We start from the raw sequence: 20830 nt of genomic DNA, 5'->3' as shown, positions 1-20830 counted from the left end.
TTTAAATGATCGGCATCGAATGATTTTCTTGTAGGCGAATTAGTTTCTCAAGCTGCCACAGCGCCAAGAATCGCCTGCTTGCACGTGAAGGAGTTGTCTGACACATGTAAATGACTAAGCACTGTTTGTTTTGTTGTTACGTGCCATCCTTTTACCACAATAACAGACCAGTGTGCAATAAACAGTCCTCATATCAGAGCCACAAAAGACGTGTATACGCTTATGATTTTTAAAGTGCCCGCTTGTTTCATTCACACCCTCTCTCACTTCTGAACTGTTCCCTGTAACTTTTAAAGCTGTATGTAATTTCTGCAACACTAGTGCCACTGAACGGAATTGCAAAAATGTAATCAATGTTTTCAAAACAGCTTTCTGAATACGCCCCTCGTCTTCTGTTGTTCGAGCCGTCAGATAGTCCCGCCCCCAACTCACTCCATTGGTTGAGTAACGTTGTTGGGGCAGGTCTAAGCGGGTCCTTCTCAACAAACACAAATTTTATAGTGCCACAGAGACAAAGCGTTATCATACTTATATACTTTTTGTTACAAAATAAGATCACTAATGCGCACATATACCGTCCGTGGTTGCTGGACTACTGCGTGCACTCTTGTTATTTCCTTCTTCCTATTGTTTCTATCTCATTTTGTATTAATAGTTTTGTATAATAGTTAAGATTTTGTATGACAGTTTGAGTAAATATAATGCAAAATAAAATTAAATGAATTTTTTAGCCAATTTATTTATATGTCATACACTAATATTAAATTATCTGATATATCTGCATTGTATTGGCCACCCTGCTCTCTAGATATAGGCAACAGCCTTTAAAACCTTATCGGTTGACCTTTTAGTTGACCCTTTGATCTAAAATGTGGTTTTCACACTTGGTTTAACGTAATGTTAATTTCATATATTTGTTATGTAAATGTAGCTATTAAGAAAGCCTTTAAAGATATCTTTATTTACTCTTTAATTAATCAGAAATCCATTTCCAGATATATATATATATATATATATATATATATATATATATATATATATATATATTTGTGGTGATGGGGGCATGGTCGTGTATCTGTCTGTGGGAGAGAGAGAGAGCGGAAAGGCCTGCCACCAGGGTTGTAATTATCTGTAATTATCTCTAACACTTAGGTCAGCTAACCATCTTCTACTGAAAGTGCAAGTTGTCGCTACAAATTGAAGGGCGATCAAGGGCGAGCACTTTGGGTCAACTCCTGTTGTTATAAATGTGCTCTATAAATAAATGTTGAGTTGAGTGAGAACACCTGTCTTTTGTTATAGTGATGGCGGAGGGAGACTTAAAAGCCACACCAGTGCATCAGTTTGGGAGAGAGGGACCAGAGAGAATTTATATATTTATTCTTATTTTTTTTTTCTTTGCGCAAGTAATTACATTTTTGATATCAGGAATGGACATTTGCACTAGTAACATTGAAATTATGAATATCAAAATTTTTTATATTTGCTAGTAAAAAGTGATTGCTGATAAAAGAAATTGAAATTTCAACTAGTTATAACTAGTTAACTAATTATAGATTTGAGTGAATGATGTGACATTCTACAAATCAAAATGCAATTACAGATATTTAGAATCATGCTTTTTTTACTAGTTAAAAATTCAGTTTTTTATATCAAGAATGTGTATTTCTGCGAATACTGTTTTTTTTTATCAAGAATTAAAAATTGTACAAGTGCAAATGTTATTACTTATGTCAAATATTAGCACTTAAAACAAGGGAAAATTGGCACTTTAACAAGGGAAAATAACTATGATGCAGTTTGTTGATAGAACTTGTTATTCGTTGTTTTTGGGTTTTTCATAGTATTTACGTACCTTCCGTTTTGATCTTCAATGCAGTTCTCACGAGAGCGAAAAGTGTAGCGTTGAACATGACAGTACCGTCACTGTTCAGAGGCATGTTCATGGCCACCAGTCTCTGGAATAGAGAATACAATAAATAGAATAAACAAAAATGACAGAACAAGAGAGAGATGAAAATTTATTTCAATTAATAAAAAAATAATCTTTCTTTTAGGGGTAAGGTTAGGATTTAGGTTAGGGCTAGTCAGTAATATTTCTTATTAGTTTTATGTAAAAACAATACATGTTTATGTTTGTGTGTGTGTGAATGCAAGTATCTCTTACTTTGCAAGCAACTCTATGAGGACAAAGTTTGCCAAAGCCAAGAGGCGGCTGAATGCGCCGTAACAACGTCACTACATCAAGATGTTTTATTCGGCCTCTGTAATTAAAGATAGAGAGCACAATATTGACAAAGAAATACACACACACACACACACACATATACGCTTTCACAATTCCTTACTTGGCCTCTGGATCGTACTCTGACCAAATCCTCTTAAATTCGTCAAGGTGATGTGGCCCCAGAATCGACCAATCACGGGTCAGATAGTCAAAGTTATCCATGATGACTGCCACAAACAAGTTAATGATCTAAAACAAAAACAAAAATTATTCAGTTTCTGTATCTTTGCATTCAAATGGAGGTCACATGTGTGACCTATCCTGTGTGTTTACCAGGAAGGCGCAGAGCATGTAGAAGGAGATGAAGTAGAGTATGGCAAAGCTGCTTCCACAGGTCATCTCTTCACCAGGATTATAGTCTGATTCTGGGTCACAGAGCTTCCCAGGCATACATGCCAACATGATCTCCTGCCAGGCCTCACCTGTTGCACATCTATACCCCAAAACACACAAAAACAATGAAAAATCTGAAACTGGATCTAACACTATGGGCTCAATTTTCGTAAGTGTGCAAAGCAAAGCGCTATGCACAACAACCAATTTTTTTCCAATCTTATCCAATTTTCGTGCCAGCTCAAAGCGCAAGTGGGCATGGGTGGGAGCGTTTCACAAACTGTATGTTAATTAAGTGGCGCAAAGCACAATTTGCTATTTTCGTGACCTGAGAAATACATAAGCCTCCACATGTGCTTGGTCTCCACGGTAATGCGCTCAAAAGCCATGTGATAAGATGTGCGGATTGACTGTCTCGGGCGATTCACTACACCACCACAAGGACTTAGAGCGCACTGGGAATTAGAAATGCCAAATTGGGGAGAAAATTATATATATATATATATATATATATATATATATATATATATATATATAAAAAATAATGTGAAATGTCAGAATAATAATAGAGAGAATGATTTAGCAAGTTCAATAAATAAACTTTAATTGGTTCAAAATTCAGCTGCCAGAATGGTGACTAGAACCAAGAAATATGATAATATTAGCCCAATTTTATTGTCATTATTTTGGCTACCAGTTAAAATTCACATTCATTTTTAAATTCTGTTAACTACATACAAAGCTTTGAATGGTCTAGCTCCACAGTAATTTCCTGACCTTCTGACACTCACGTTCCTTCACGTTCATTACGATCAAAAAATTCTGGTTTGTTAATAGTTTCTAGAATATCAAAAAACAAAAAATGAGGCAGATCCTTTTCCTATTTGGCTCCTAAACTATGGAATAGTCTCCCTAACACAGACACACTCACTCAGTTTAAATCTAGACTAAAGACTCATCTATTTAGCCAGGCATACACCTAATTATCCATCAACTCACAATTAGGCTGCTTTAGTTAGGTCTGACGGAACCAGAAACATCTATCATGATCTATTAATCTGCATAAAATGTAATGATATCTATGCTAATATTATTCTATTTGTTTTCATGTCTCAACCTCAGGATTCATATCCCAAGGTTACCAAAGTGCCATATCCAGCTCCATTCCTGCTTGGTGTCGGATTCCACTGCTATGTGTCTCTGAGTGATGACGACTAAATGCTAAGACATCGGACACTTAATATGCCACTGCCTTAACCTTGGATTTAGGATGGACCCCATTTAACCTCACTGAAATTATTTGCCGGTTGAACTGCGATGCACCTCATTCATCTCTGCCTGCATCACCTTTGTCTATTGATGGACTACACTCTTGAAATGGAATACATAGGCTATCATTTAATTGCCAACAAAAGCCTATTAACAAAGGACAATGCATTTATGTGAACTTCTGCAGTTAATCCAGGACTGACTTCAAAGACATTAGTCATTAATCTTGCAGTTCATTAAATCTTTTATTTAAACACTGGATCATAACACTTACTTAGTTTACTAATCTTAAACCATGACCTGCACTGCATATAAATAACTAATGTTGGCATTATATTCATGCTGGTTAGCCAAAGGGGAACTGGCCCCCACAGTGATCCTGGTTTTTCCCAAGGTTATTATTCTCCATTAACCAACATCTTATAGAGTTTTGTGTTCCTTGCCACAGACGCCTTCAGCTTGCTCACAGGGGTTATAAATACAATTATTATTAAATATTTATACACAATTTACAATTATATTTAATGAAACTACACAATGATCACTCTAAGACTTTATAGATATTACAGTTTTAAAAAAAAGTTTTATGCATGATATTCTGTAAAGCTGCTTTGAAATGATTATATAACTTGGGTCAAACTTATTGGGTAGCCTTTCGCAAGCTTCTCACAATAAGTTGCTGGAATTTTGGCCCATTCCTTCGGAAAGAACTGGTGTAAGTGGGTCAGGTTTGTAGGCTTCCTTGCTCACACATGCTTTTTCAGTTCTTCCAACAAATGTTCTATCACATTGAGGTCAGGGCTTTTTGATGGCCACTCAAATATCTTGACTTTGTTGTCCTTAAGCCATTTTGCCACAACTTTGGATGTAGGCTTAGGGTTATTGTCCATTTGGAAGACCCATTTGAGACCGAGCTTTAACTTCATGGCTGATGTCTTGAGATTTAACTTCAATATATCCACATACATTTTCTTCCTCATTTTTCTGCTTCACAGTTTGGGATGGTGTTCTTTGGCTTGCAAGCCTCACCCTTTTTCCTCCACACATAACGACTCATCAGGCCAGAGAACATTTCTCCAAAAATTAAGATCTTTGTCCCCATGTACACTTGCAAACAGTAGTCTGACTTTTTTATGGCAGTTTTGGAGCACTGGCTTCTTCCTTGCTGAGCAGCCTTTTAGGTTATGTTGATATAGGACTCGTTTTACTGTGGATATAGATACTTGTCTACCCGTTTCCTCCAGCATTTTCACAAGGTCCTCTGCTGTTGTTCTGGGATTGATTTTTACTTTTTGCACCAAAACTTCAGTACTGTGCAAAGGTTTTAGGCACTTAAGATGTTTAAAAAAAACATTTGTCTTAAGATGGTTATTTTTGTCTTCAGCTTTAGTGTATCAATAGGAAAAATAAATGTTATACTCCAAAACATTATTTTTGCAAATAGAAAAGATTAGAATAGAAGAAGTTGCAAGAGATGGCATTGTCTCCACAGAGCCCCCCACTGATCATCGAGTCAGTCTGGGATTACATGAAGTAACAGAAGCAATTGAGAGTGCCTAAATAGATAGAATAACTGTTGTGAATTCTCCAAGAAGCTTGGTACATCCTATCTGCCAAATACCAAGAAAAACTATGTCCAGGTGTAACTAGGTGAATTGGGGCTGTTTTAAAGGCAAAGGTGGCCATTTAGCTTTTTTATGTTTACTGGACATTAATTGATAAATTAAAACTATTTATGAAGACATCCTAACTATGCAACACTTTTCCCAAGTGCCTAAAACTTTTTGCACAGCTGCGTGGTCCCATGGAGTTAATACTTGCGTACTATTGTATGTACAGATGAATGTGGTACCTTCAGGCATTTGGAAATCAGACTTGTGGAGGTCCACAATGTTTTTTCTGAGGTCTTCTATTGATTTTCCCATGATCAAGTCAAGTCAAATCAAGTGATTTTTATTGTCATTTCAACCATATACAGTTAGTACAGTTTAGTGCAGCTGCTTAGGATGCTCTCATTAGTCCCTCTATAGAATGTAGTGAGGATGGGGGGTTGGAGATGTGCTTTCCTCAGCCTTCAAAGAAAGTAGAGACGCTGCTGGGCTTTCTTGGTAATAGAGCTGGTGTTGAGGGACCAGGTGAGGTTCTCCGCCAGTTGAACACCAAGGAATTTGGTGCTCTTGACGATCTCCACATAGGAGCCGTCGATGTTCAGCGGAGAGTGGTCACTCTTTGCTCTCCTAAAGTCAACAACCATCTCTTTTGTTTTGTCGACATTCAGAGACAGGTTGTTAGCTCTACACCAGTCCGTTAGCCGCTGCACCTCCTCTCTGTATGCTGACTCATCGTTCTTGCTGATGAGACCCACAACGCTCGTGTCATCGGCAAACTTGATGATGTGATTTGAGCTGAGCATTGCTGCACAGTCGTGAGTCAGCAGAGTGAACAGCAGTGGACCCAGTGCTCAGTGTGGTGGTGCAGAGGGAGGTATCCAGGCCCAGCAGGTTCAGCTTTCCAATCAGGTGGTGGGGAATGATTGTGTTGAATGCTGAGCTGAAGTCTATGAACAGCATTCGAACGTATGTGTCCTTTTTATCTAGGTGGGTGAGGGCCAGGTGGAGGGTGGTGGCGATGGCATTGTCTGTTGAATGGTTTGGACTATACGCAAACTGCAGAGGGTCTAGTGAGGGGGCAGCTGGGTCTTAATGTGCCTCATGACGAGCCTCTCGAAGCACTTCATGATGATGGGTGTAAGTGCGATGGGATGGTAGTCATTGATGCAGGACACTGAAGACTTCTTTGGCATGGGGACGATGGTGGTGGCCTTGAAGCATGTTGGAAAACGGCGCTGCCCAGAGAGATGTTGAAGATGTCGGTAAGAACATCTGCCAGCTTGTCTGCACATCCTCTGAGCACTCTGCCAGAAATGTTGTCTGGTCCAGCAGCCTTCCATGGGTTGACTCTAAGTAGAGTTTTCCTCACATTATCCGTGGTAAGACAGAGCACCTGGTCGTTGGGAGGAGGGGTGGTGTTCCTCACCACCACATCGTTCTGCACTTCAAACCGAGCATAGAAGTCGTTCAGTGCATCTGGAAAGGAGGCATCTATGTCACAGGCAACTGATGTTGTCCTGTAGTTGGTGATGGCCTGGATGCCCTGCCACATGCGCCACGTGTCACCGCTATTCTGGAAGTGACTGTGGATTCTCTGGGCATGTGCGTTCTTTTCCTCTCTGATGGCCCAGGACAGTTTGGCCCTCGCTGTTCTTAGGACTACCTTGTCGCCTGCTCTGAAGGTGGAGTCTCGGGTCCTCAGCAGCGCGCACACCTCCGCAGTCATCCACGGCTTCTGGTTGGAGCGTGTGGTGATGTCTTGGAGAAAGTGACATCATCAATGCACTTGCTGATGTAGCTGGTCACTGATGCTGTGTATTCCTCCAAGTTGGTAGAGTCGCCATATGTTGCAGCCTCCCTGAACATTTGCCAGTCAGTACACTCAAAACAGTCTTGAAAAGCAGAGATGGCTCCTGCTGGCCAGGATTTCACCTGCTTCTGAAGCGGTTTTGTGCATCTGACGAGCGGTCTGTATGCTGGAATTAGCATAACAGAGATGTGGTCTGAGTAGCCGAGGTGGGGGCGGAGCCTGGTACGTGCCTGGGATGTTTGTGTAAACAAGATCAAGCGCATTCGCCCCTCTATTTGCAATGTCCACATACTGATGGAATTTAGGGAGCACAGTCTTGAGATTCGTATGGTTGAAATCTCCGGTGATAATAAACAGTCCGTCAGGGTGAGCGTTCTGCAGTTCGCTCATAGCCCCATACAGTTCACAGAGCGCTTCCTTAGCGTTAGCGCTGGCGGGAATGTAAACTCCAGTTATGATAACAGTGGTGAATTCCCGTGGTAAATAAAAAGGTCTGCATCTAACAGTCACAAGCTCCACCAGTGATGAGCATTAGCTAGAGACTTGCATAGAGTTCTTGCACCATTCCGTGTTGATGTAAACACACAAGCCACCACCGCGAGTCTTACCGCACAGAGCTGCATTTCTGTCGGCACGAAACGAGGCGAGCCCGTCTAGCTGAATGGCGGCGTCCGGATCTCTGTCGCTGAGCCACGTCTCCGTGAAAACAAAGATGCAGCAGTCTCTAAACTCACATTGCGTAGCCTGCTGGAGTCGGATGTAGTCCAGTTTATTGTCCAGGGAGCAAATATTTGAGAGCAGGATAGACGGGAGAGCCGGTCGGCTAGGTTTTGTTTTTAGCCTAGCATTGACCCCCGCCCTCTTGCCACGCTTCCGCTTCCTCGCACACCGCTTACGACGTCCTCTCCCCCGGCCACCGGCATCAGGCGACGCCGAGGACTGGAGGCCTGGTCTCCGCAGCAAGCAAGTTCACGTAGCACCTCCTGTAGGTCATCATGCAGCTGGGCTGTTGCATGAATCCTATATTTGAGCAGTGTCTGGCGATGGTAAACACGAACACTGGTTGCTCTGATGTCCATGTGCCGCAAAAGTCGGGTTATTTAACAACAAATAGCACCATTTTAGATCCGGAGTGTCCGCTGCGTGCTATCGCGCCACCATCTCTGTCCAAAAAGCAAAGAGGTGTCAAGCAAAGGGGCACTGAGTTTGAAGGTAGGCCTTAAAATACATCCACAGATACACCTCCAATTCAGCACACCTCCTATCAGAAGCTAATTGGCTAATTGTCAAAAGGCTTGAAATAATTTTCTGAAAATGTACAAGCTGACAATGTACAAAGGCACAGTTAACTTATATGTAAACCTTTAACACTGGAATTGTGATACCGTCAATTAAAATTGAAGCAATCTGTCTGTTAACAATTGTTGAAAAAATTACTTGCACAAAGTAGATGTCCTAAACGACTTGCCAAAACTATAGTTTGCTAATATGAAATATGTGGAGTGGTTACAAAATAAGTTTTAATGACTTCAACCTAAGTGTATATAAACTTCTGAGTTCAACTGCAGGTCACTGCGCTAATAAGTTTCAAAAGCAGGTCTATTTTCAGTGCAAAGTCTTCGTAGGTTGGAGATTCCACCAGCTGGTGATAATAAAGTCCAACTCAAATAATGTCCAAACTCTGAAAATATAGTGGAACATCAAATTAAGTCCCTTACAATCACTGTCATAGCTGTTTTATGAAACAAAAATCTATGAGATTTGTGTTAAACTATCTATAGGTCATGGTTTATTTTTCAATTATTATTATTATGTTTACATTTACAATTGTATTTATGATCTCATTTGTATAGGTATTTTCCCATCTGTTTTCTTAACCCTCTGGGGTCGACGGACACACCGCCGCGTCCTGCTGGATTTTTTCATCATTACAGCGGAAACAATTTAAAGTACTCCGTCATTTTTGGGTATACAGATAAGTGTAAGACATCATTAGAGACTATAAAGGGTCTACTTTTATTTGTGTACACTCACAATAACAACAAAATCTTGTGCTTTTGTAAAATAAAGAAAATATAAAGGGTGAGCTTTCAGCAGTCTCTGTGTTCACGAGCATATGTCAGAAACTCGTAACTAAAATGAACTGAAACTCCACAAATTCTTATCACACAAACATGAAACATATGTCTAAAGAAAGTTTAAAATGTCTACTTTTAAATAAAACAATTCAAATTTAAAACAAAAATTCTCCTGCAATGAAATCTGTTTGAAACAAAGCGATGTAAAGTTTTTTTACCGGTCCATCTAATTATCTGTAATGTGATCCCACCCACCAGGAGAGCGTGCCATTCATACGCTAATGTGTTGAGACGATCAACGCAAATGTACACGCCCCCGACTGTGAGGTTTGATTAAAAAATATTTCATTCATTTTTCTGCGCGTTTGTGACGACACACATTCGAGGAATCTCCTGGACCGTAAGGAAGAGTTAACATTTTCCTCAGAAGAATATATGACTCCGATGAACGTTTGTATTTTGAAGAGAGACTTGATCCAGCCGAGGATACAATTTCGGACCAGTAAGTCATTTCATTTTCATTAGTTGACATGCTATTTTATATAAACATGTACATATTTTACTAGTGGGACTATTTTTACAGACTTGCCAGCCAAGATTCAGAGTATTGACATTTGAAATATGTCCTAATAAGCAAGATTTAGTTCCATTTAAATGCTGTTTTGGCTAAAGCAAGTATTTAAATTGTATGCTGTATAATATAAATATGGTATGTAATATGATATGATATAAAAATAATATGAATGTTTAGATTATATTTGATCTAGTGTTTATAATGCCTCATTATCATCAACAAAGCTTGTGCTTGCAAATATGTGTTCAGGTTAAATTAATAAAATGCACTTTAAATATGCTCATATTAGAAAATCAGCATATTATTATGATTTCTGAAGGATTATGTGAAACTGAAGACTGCAGTAATGATGCTGAAAATTCAGCTTTGATCACAAATTGCCTTTTACAATATATTTAAATAGAAAACTGTTCTTTTAAATTGTAAAAAGAGTTCAGAATATCAATGTTGTTTCTGTATTTTGGATCAAATAAATCCAGTCTTGGTGAGCAGAAGAGACTTCTTTTAAATGGTAGTGTAGGTCTTAAAATTATTAAGTCATATGTAAAGAAAATGTATAGTCAGACGATTTCTTTTAACTTAAAACTTGATTTTGATCATTAAGTCTCCTCACATTCATTCTCTATCCTTCATTGATAGGCCCAGTGGAGACATCTTTTGTCTCTCAGGTGTGAATCACAATCCATATTCATGATCATTCACGCCTCCTCGCATATTACCTTTCAACACTAAAATTGTCTTACAAAAGTTAAATTGCTATATTGTTTTGTATGAATGAGTGATCAGGATGGTTTTCGCATCATTTTGTAGCAAAAACTCTAGGCTACAAGATCCAATTCTCAAAAGTATTGTGGACAAATATTTAGTATCTGTTATATGGCCTTATTTCAGTGACTTAAAATTTTAGTTTTTTCAAAAACCACACATAAACGTTATTTTCTAAAAAATACAAACCTGTACACACATGTTGCTCACATATTATTGTAGCCCAGTTTGTGCTGAATACAGTGTTATCAGACTTTAGCCATTAATATGTTTTTAAGCAACTGAAAAAAGTACAAATGTCAAGGCATGTCAAAACTTCTCCAGGGCCCAAAATACCCTCACACCCCAGAGGGTTAAGAGTGATTTTTAAGTCACTGCAAAAGGGGCCAGTGAAAGAAGCTGGAGAGGGTAACATTTTGGATTTGGTATGATTTTTATTTTACCATTTAGTTCATTACATTTTGTTCATTTTGTTTGAGGTGTAATTTTAATTTAGACATTTTTAGTTTAATTTTATTATTTCAAAATCGACTGGTAGAAGTGAAGCACGTGCTGACACAATCACTGTTAATACTAGCCATGATTTGTGTGTCAGTACATGAAAATGATTAACAATACTTACATTCTCTATAATTTAATGGAACATACATCCAAAACCTGACAAGAATCATATTTTCTATGCATATAAAAGCAGCATGTCATTGTCATAGAAATATTTATATTATTCTAAGTCAATGCATATAGTCCATTTACACTACCAACTTCTGCCTTTGTTTATATAGCTGGTTTTTGACAGGGAATAGGCTATATAATAGGACGCACATGCTGCAATAACCGGAATAGAACCTCTGAATTAATTTCCACTTGATCCAGCACATTAGCGCTTTGCGAAATTTCGCCAAATCCACTTGCACCTAGACTTAGCGAATGTTTACACGAAAACACCAAAACTTCATGGCCATGCCCATTGACTTTGCGCTTATGACTTAAAACATAGTGCTGCACTTAGCACTAGCGCTTTTAAAATAGGGCCACCAATCTTACAGTGAACATTTATTAAACACCTTGTATCCATAAACTTACATGACAAGCTGCACCAGTTATCCTAAAAATGGAAAAAGACCTTCTTGGATACAGTGTTGATGACTGACCTGAAGAGCAGCAGCACAGCTTGAGGGAACGTCTGAAAGTTGTTGTTTCTGTTGATCTGCGTGTGGTCCACCATAGCAATCTTCCCAAATACCTGAAAGAAGGAGCGAGTTTCAACAATGGTTTCTGATTAATCAAGTTGCACTGTGCCTTACTAAACTAGTTAATACTTTTTTAAAACAGGATTTTGATCCTGTTTTGGTATGTTCCTCACACAAAGCTACAGTATTGTAATGCTTTAGAAATTTAGAAATTAAGCATATATGTTGTATGGACTACACAGAAAAAAATTATGCGTTGGCTCACCAACCTTTTAATAAATTTTTTAGATTTAAATCTTTTGCATTAATGTGTACAACAGAAAATATAAATTATACGTTTATCTTAGAGTTATACATTAAATAAATAAGTATTTCTGAGTTCCTAGGAACTTCTTTGGCTAAACAATCCATAAAACAAGATTTTAACTACTACTAGTTCAAATGATCTGTTTGAAGTACAGGACTGAGGTTTAGGGGAATAACCATAAGCCCATGCGCTTGAATAATTTAAGCATGTTTGTTTTGTCAAAAGGAACTCATGTGGGCATTTAATTAGTTGTTATTAAGAATGCATAGATATTTGTAGTATTGCTGATGTTGTTTTAGTGTAATTAAATGTTTTGTATAAAGTCACTATTAGGGTGATTATGTTCCCTTCCTTTTGCTGAAGTTGAATCCTGTTCAATCCATTTAATTTTTCCTTGCGCATGTGAATGTGCATAGATGAAGTGCATCTTTATCTGCACTTCGAGGAATCAAGTCTAATGACTGACCTCAGTTATTATTTTCTTTTGAGCTAATTAAATTAAGTAGAAACAATAACATAAATATTAATTTGAAACTGCGAGCTATTAGTTGTTAAATCTTATTTATGTGACATACCTTTTTAAGTTAATAAAGTTGAATGAACTGATACATTTGTGTACAGTGCATTCAGAAAGAATTCAGACCCCTTTATTTATTTTGTAATAAATAAAGGGGTCTGAAATAAATAAAGGGGTCTATATGTTGCAGCCCACATTAATCTACACTCCATGCCCCATAATGAAAAGCAAAAACCAGATTTTTGATAACTTTGCAAATGTATTACAAATAAAAAACTGAAATATCACACTGACACAAGTATTCAGACCCTTTGCTGTGACACTTGAAATTTAGCTCAGGTGCATCCCATTTCTCTGGATCATCTTTGAGATGTTTCTACACTTTGATTGGAGTCCACCTGTGGCAAATTCAATTGATTGGACATGATTTGGAAAAGCACACACCTGCCAATATAAGGTCCTATAGCTGAAAATGCATTCCTCTGTGCTCTCCCAGACACATGAAAGCCTGCTTGGAATTTGCACAAAAAAAGCTGTGTGAAACAAGATTCTCTGGTCTGATGAAAACAAGATTGAAATGTTTGGCCTCAATTCCAAATGTCATGTCTGGAGGAAACTAGGCACTGCTCATCACCTATGCAATACCATCCAAAAGGTGAAGCATCGTGGGACTGGGAGACTGGTCAGGGTTCAAGGAAAGCTGAACGCAGCAAAATACAGAGATATCCTTAATGAAAACCTGGTCCAGAGTGCTCAGGACCACAGAATGGGCTGAAGGTTCACCTTCCAACAGGACAATGACCCTAAGCACACAGCCAATGGCCCTAAGCACACAGCCAAGACAACACAAATGTGGCTTAGGGACAACTCAAATGTCCTTGAGTGGCCCAGCCAGATCCCAGACTTTAACCCAATCGAATATCTCTGGAGAGACCTGAAAATGGCTGTCCACCCACGGTCCCCATCCAACCTGACAGAGCTTGAGAGGATCTGCAGAATGGCATAAAATCACCAAATCCAGGTGTGGCTTGTCGCATCATACTCAAAAAGACTTGAGGCTGTAATCGCTGCCAAAGTTGCTTAAACTAAGTACTAAGTTAAGGGTCTGAATACTCATGTCAATGTGATTTTGGTGATGGGGGGCATGGCCGAGCGACATCTGTGGAGAGTGAAGCCATGAGAGGAAGAGCGGTAAGGATTGACACCTGGAGGGAATTATCTCTAACAGCTGTTTTGTGTTACAGTTAAGAGCTGGACAGAGATATCAAGCAGCCAGAGGAGAGAGAGACCTGAGTCCTAGACAGTTTTTGATTTGACACAATGGGATATGGTATATAGATTGATGTGGAAAAAAATAAATGCATTTTACCATAGGGGTCTGAATACTTTATGAATGCACTCTATATCTAACAAAGTTTTTCTAGATAGGCTGACATAAATTGACCATAAATTGAATTTACTTAAAATATATATATGGCATTTTGGTATCACATTTTTTTAAGTAAATCCAACACATAATTGCTTTCAGTGTACTTCCGTGGTATATTTAATAGCTTAACAGCCTGCCCCAGTCCCCATGAAAAAAAAGCAAATCTTTTAAATATAAACTTTTGTGATACAAAAAAAAAAAAAAAAGCATATGGGTTTTGATTTTTTTTTTAAACAATAATTCTAGAGTGAACTAAAACTTTACATAAACAAAACTTTTTCAAGGTGCATAACATGGGCATTTGCATGATTTAAAAAAATTAACCATTTTCAAGCATGTATTATAAACAAGACAAGCATAACAACCAAAGTGTAAACCATGTTAAGCAAAACAAAAATCAAAACTATAATAATATAATAAGTACCAATAAAGTTTAACAATGCATTTGGTTTTCAAATTTAATTCGGCACAATTCTGATGGCCCATAACACCATCCACATTTATGCAAAGCCTTCAAAATAAAACTGTGCATATAAATCATTTGCATTTGGACACTTTACTTATAAATAAAAGTGCTATGATATTGTGATTTTGATAATGAAACAAACCTGCATGCCGATCACTGCATAGATGAAGAACAGCATAGCTATCAATAAAGCGACATACGGCAGAGCCTGAGAAAAAAGCACAGGTTTCATGTTATAAAATTGTCACATTATAAACAACATTTAAAAAATCCAAGATGAACTTATGAGGCAGGATATGTTGCATATTATTGACTGTATCTGACCTGGAAAGACTTAATGAAAGTCCAAAGAAGGGTTCTAATGCCTTCCCCTCTGCTCAGCAACTTGACCAATCGCATTACTCGAAAAAGCCGAAAGAAGGTGATGGAGATGCGAGCACTGTCCTCTGTGTTCTGGGGGGGGATGTCAATATTAGTAAACCAATCAGAAAAAAGAGAAAACACAGGGTATCTGGCTGTATTATCGCAGTATGACCAGCAGAGGGCAGTACAATGTTGTTTTGAAATCCATGGTGTTAAAACATTTAGCGCAAATAAATAATAATAAGTATTTGTTACTTGTTTTCCAAGAAAAATATCTAAACATCATAAATTTACTTGAGATGAAAAATTGTGTAAGACATTGAAATCTGTTTTTAGAGAATATACTATATCTTAAATCTGTACCCAATGACTAATTGTTATGTGTGTGTATTTGTGTGTGTTATGCATAAATCTAACAGAATTTGGTGAGGATTATGCTTAGAAAAAAACAATAATTGCCAAGATATTTCAAGATATTTCTGTGAAAACAATTTTGCTTTTGAAGTAAATTTATTTTAGAATGTGTAGATATGCTTACTGGTAAACAAACAAAATCTGATTTAGAAAATGCTTTTGCAACGTAATTATAAAGCTAGTTTGACTGAACCAGATTAAAACACAACCAGAGACACAGTGTTGAAGGCTTACTTCCTAGAGAGGAAAGGAGGGGAGACGTAGGGTGCATGCTGGATAAAAAAAAACCCTGCCATACTTGATAGCAGGCATTGGCACAAGCATAGCTCTGTGGACCAATAGCTACTTCATGCCAACTTACAGTGGGCCCCCAAACCTCACCGGTAAAAAGGTCAGATTGAGGTCACAACCTCACCTGATCCAACCCGACCTGACCTGACCTCAGGGGCCCCTGACCATGCATCGTGTCAGCGCTACAAACGTGAAGGGCCAAAGACCCCACACACACACTCACACAGTTTGTCACGTTTGGGTGACACTCTCCTTAATCGACTAAATAGTCAAAACATGAAAAAACAAAGAAACAACTTGACAAAGCAAACAAAGTAAAAGAAGAGAAATCAAACTCAAACAAATGCAATAAAAAAAGGCAAAACCTCAAACAATTGAAGTAGGGTTGGGTAGAGATGAGAGTTAACAATGTTTAATCAAGATTTCAGAACTCAAACGGAAACCTGAAAAGAAATGCAGACTGTAAAATTGGGCAAAAAGCCCATGAGGGGCAGAATTTCTTACCCCCGCCTCATCCACCTGTGGTGCCTCTGTGGGCTTTAAAATCAAAGACCGCAATTAATCACTCATTCATAATGTTTGCATATCCACTTATGCTTTAAAAGGCACACACAATATTGCCACAACTTTGAGACAACGTTCAGACACAGGATTTAACACTCTATAATTACATTTCTAACAAATAATACCTAAAAAAAAAATTAAACAAATCTTAGTCAGTTTTGTTGACTTCTTTCCCAGTAAAATATGCAATTATTAATTCCTTGAGAATTGTGTACACTAATATGTCTTCTTATATCTTGAATTAAGTTTCGTTTTTTTGTAATCACATTGACAAATAATTTAAACCTTACAAAACTTTGTAAGATTTATGCTTGCAAAAAAAAGAAGATATTTGATGAAAATAAATATATATATATATACTTTATATATATATATATACTTTTTTTTTTGCACAATTTTGCTCCTCAAGTAAATGTATCTTGTTTTGAGGATGTTTCGATATTTTTACTGGAAGCAAGACAAAAATATTGACTAACTAAATATTTTTGCAATGTATTTGATGCTTATCACAGAAAAATTATCTTAATTTATGTACAATAGACAATACTACTCCAAAACTTCCTGTTTCTGCTTATAGTGACAGAATAATGAGCAGCAATCAGAGACAACCAGGACTACATTCACACAAGAAGCTTATATAACATGACAGTCCATCACATGACATGATTTTCTCACATGGATTACATAAGCAGCAGTGGACATAATTCGACGTACAATACCATGCACGCACACACACACACACACACACACACACACTTTTCAACGGGACAATGCAGGACTAGCACACACTTATGCAACGATTACAACTTTGTAAACAAGAAATTATCCAGTAAACTCTAAGTGACAACCATACAGACAAGTAACAGAGCCATACAACCACATGGGTTTTAAACATCTATGTTCCTAATGCAGAGATGTCTTGGAAACACAGTGTCAACCCTGTGATGAAAACACCAGTGTGCATTAGAAATAGAAGTACTATGTACTGTAAAACTGTAAAATTATCGGTGATAAGTGCTAGAATCAAAAATATATATTCCCAAAAGTATTAAAAGAATTGCACTGATAGAATATTTGTCAAATGAATGATTTACTATTACAATAATATTTAACTAGCAACCACGTTAGACTCACTATTGCAGTAAAACAATTGCAATAATTAACACTTTATAAACAGGTACGTCAATTATCGTTTGAAACGTGCTGAATTTTCTATAAACTTTGTCCATTGGTGATGTACAGTTGAAGTCAGAAGTTTACATACACACTTAATCTCAGTTTTTCACAATTCCTGTCATTTAATCGTAGAAAACATTCCCTGTCTTAGGTCAGTTAGAATCACTAATTTATATTAAGAATGTGAAATGTTAGAATTATAGTAGAGAGAATTATTTATTTCAGATTTGATTTCTTTCATCACATTCTCAGTGGGTCAGAAATTAAATACACTTTGTTAGTATTTGGTAGCATTGCCTTTAAATTGTTTAAATTGGGTCAAACATTTTGGGTAGCCTTCACAAGCTTACAAACCTTTGTTAGATTTATGCTTCCAACAAGAAAAAATATTTTAAGAAAATAAATAAATTCATCCTATATACTCTGAAAAGAAGATTTATTTATTTGTTTTATGCACAATTTTGCTCCTCAAGTAAATGTACCTTGTTTTGAGGATGTAACTCACAGTAAGTTGCTGGAACTTTGGCCCATTCCTCTAAACAGAACTGGTGTAACTGAGTCAGGTTTGTGTGTCTCCTTGCTTGCACACGCTTTTTCAGTTCTGCCAAGTTTAAATGTATTTGGGTAAGGTGTATGTAAACTTCTGACTTCAACTGTAGATGTCTTAAATTACTTGCCAAAACTATAGTTTGCTAATATGAAATTTGTGGAGTGGTTAAAACATTTGTTTGAATTACTTCAACCTAAGTGCATGTAAACTTCTGAATTAAACTGTAACTACATGTCTGTATGCAAAAAAAAAAGTTATAAAAATAAATCCTTTTTAATTTAGGAATTTAAAATAGTGACCCCAGGATACAAAATACCTTTTACTCTCTTATAAATGTATGCGTTTTTGCATATAAACACACAAAATATACTCCGTCAGCACATTTGGCTTTGAGAATAGGCCAGTCCTTGACTTCTGAAAATGATAATAAAAAAACAAAAACAAACAGAAAATCCATAAATATTAAAACAGTCAAACAGTGGCAAAACATAAAAAAAAAAAATAAGAATCTGAAATAACAAAAAAGATGTATCCTTCATCTGAGAAGAAGGAAAGAACAAAAGAACAAAAAAAAAGAACAAAAGAACAGAGACTCCAGACAGATATGGATTCACACATACAGTCCAACATCCCTAATCACTTTCTTTGATTAACTATTTACAGTTGCATGAGAGGCAAATATTACATTATCTGGCCGTGGTATTTGATGAAGCATGCATTTAAGCATTGGCAATCTGCAGACAGGCGCATACATATACTTGGACACATACAGACAAAATTTTGGAATAATGTACAGATTTTGCTGTTTCAGAAGGAAACTGGTACATTAATTCACCAAAGTGGTATTCAACTGATCACAAAGTATAGTCAGGACATTTTGGATGTAAAAAAACAGCACCGTCACTATTTGAAAAAAGTAATTTTTGATCAAATCTAGACAGGCTCCATATCCAGAAGCATTCACTCAAACACCTTATCCTTGAGTAATCATGCTAAATTGCTAATTTGGTACTAGAAAATCACTTGCCATTATATCAAACACAGTTGAATGCTATTTGGTTAGTTAAATGATGTTTGTTTTTGAGTTGCCACAGTATGCAATAGACTGGCATGTCGTAAGGTCAATATTAGGTCAAAAAGAATTGGAAAGAAAAAGCCACTTTTGAAACAGAAAAAAAAAGTAAAGGTTCGTGTCACGTTCCTGTGTGTCTGCCCTATGTTCTCTGTTTCACCCATCACGTTTATGTCACGTTCCTTGTGGTCCGGTCCGTGTTTTCTGTTTCACTCAGCACGTCATATTCCATGTCACGTTTTCCTTGTTGTCCGCCCCGTGTTTCACTGTCTCTGTATAAACTACAATTCCCAGAATTCCTGGCCTCTCTCACTGCCTGCACTCTTCATTGTTCTCACCTGTGTCTCGTATAGTCTTCATTGTGTTTGTGTATTTAAACCCTGGTTCTTTGTTTAGTGACTGTCGATCGTTGAATGTTTATGTCGTTTCACGTTCGCTGTTCCCGTTCCCTGATGTTCACTCTTGGTCTTCTTATTCCCTGGATGTTTATTCGTGTTCGTTCTGCCCTTCGTGGATGTTTCCCCAACCCGTGTAGCGTCTTTATGTTCCTCCGTGCTTTAGTTGTATTTTCCCATCGTGGACTGTTCTTTTGTTCATGTGTTTATTTTATTCAGTTTGTTAATAAACCCGCTTTTGGATCCACACCCATGTCTACCTTCTCCTAACTTCCCATCATTACAGTTCGGCAAAGAAACAGATAATTGGAAAAGAGTATTATGGATATTGACCCCATTGAGCTTTTGTGGGATCAGCTAGACTGTAAGGTACGTGAGAACTGCCCGACAAGACAGCCACATCTATGACAAGTGCTACAGGAGGTGTGGGGTGAAATGTCACCTGATATACAAACTGACAGCTTGAATGCCAAGGATCTGCAAAGCTGTCATTGCTGCAAGTGGAGGATTATTTTATGAGAAATATTTGATGTAGTTTAAGAAGTTCTTAATTTTTTTTTCAAATTGTAATAGTCATTTTTCACATTATTAATGTCCTGACTATACATTGTGATCAGTTAATGGCCACTTTGGTATATAAAAGTACCAATTTCTTTCCAGAGGAGCAAAATATGTAAATTTTTCCAAACTTTTGGCTGCCAGTGTACATATAATGTTTTTTCTCGAACACACTTGCTCGCCATAGCAGCAATACAAGGCTCTTTATTCCAGTAGCACTGTGGCATCTTCATGCATATTCCTGCAAAAGAGTCACCACACAAGGGCGCTCTAACAATCCAATGCAAGAGAGGACAGTAAGAGACAACGCAGAGAGGAAAAGGAGAGAAAAAGGAGGGCGGAATGCAAGGGCAAAAAGGAAGGAAGGAAAAGGGAAAAGAAGGAAATTATGAAACAAGGAAGGAAGTAAAGTGCAATGGAAGGATGGTAGAAAGGTAGAATGGATGGAAGGAAAAAAGAGGGATTGAGGGAGGGAAAGAAGAGAAGAAACTAAGGAAAAACAGGAACCAGAAAATCAGGAATGAAAGATGGAAGGATGAAAGGAAAGAAATATTGAAGGGAGGGAGGGAAGGAAGGAATCAAGAAAGGAAGCAAGAAAAAAAGGATAGAAAAATGAAGGTAGAAAAGTAGAATCAAAGGAAAGAGGAATGGAGGGAAAGAAGAATAAAAGCAATGATGGATGGAAAGAAGTAAAGTGGGTGGGATAGCAGGAAGAAAGATCAGCAATAAGCAGTAAGAGAGATGAATAAAAAGGAAAAGAGCAATTGAACATGATCATGCAGCCTGGCTTGTTTCTACACACCTGCTCTACT

The 20830-nt window shown here is 37.5% G+C and overlaps 1 protein-coding gene across 1 annotated transcript in view; it reads right to left on the bottom strand.

Moving 5' to 3' along the window:
• LOC127632754 (voltage-dependent L-type calcium channel subunit alpha-1D-like) overlaps positions 1 to 20830 on the bottom strand; it is a 179249-nt gene that overhangs the window by 19756 nt on the left and 138663 nt on the right. Inside the window, exons 31-37 of the mRNA XM_052111512.1 lie at positions 14960 to 15088; positions 14778 to 14843; positions 11878 to 11969; positions 2561 to 2720; positions 2349 to 2476; positions 2168 to 2264; positions 1856 to 1958 (exon numbers count right to left, since the gene is read on the bottom strand). Of these exons, the coding sequence (XP_051967472.1) occupies positions 1856 to 1958; positions 2168 to 2264; positions 2349 to 2476; positions 2561 to 2720; positions 11878 to 11969; positions 14778 to 14843; positions 14960 to 15088 (775 nt within the window). The remainder of the gene's footprint in view (positions 1 to 1855; positions 1959 to 2167; positions 2265 to 2348; positions 2477 to 2560; positions 2721 to 11877; positions 11970 to 14777; positions 14844 to 14959; positions 15089 to 20830) is intronic.

This window comes from Xyrauchen texanus, chromosome 39 (assembly GCF_025860055.1).
Source record: "Xyrauchen texanus isolate HMW12.3.18 chromosome 39, RBS_HiC_50CHRs, whole genome shotgun sequence".
In the NCBI taxonomy this organism is placed as follows: Eukaryota; Metazoa; Chordata; class Actinopteri; order Cypriniformes; family Catostomidae; genus Xyrauchen; species Xyrauchen texanus.
This window is presented reverse-complemented; position numbering and strand designations above follow the sequence as displayed.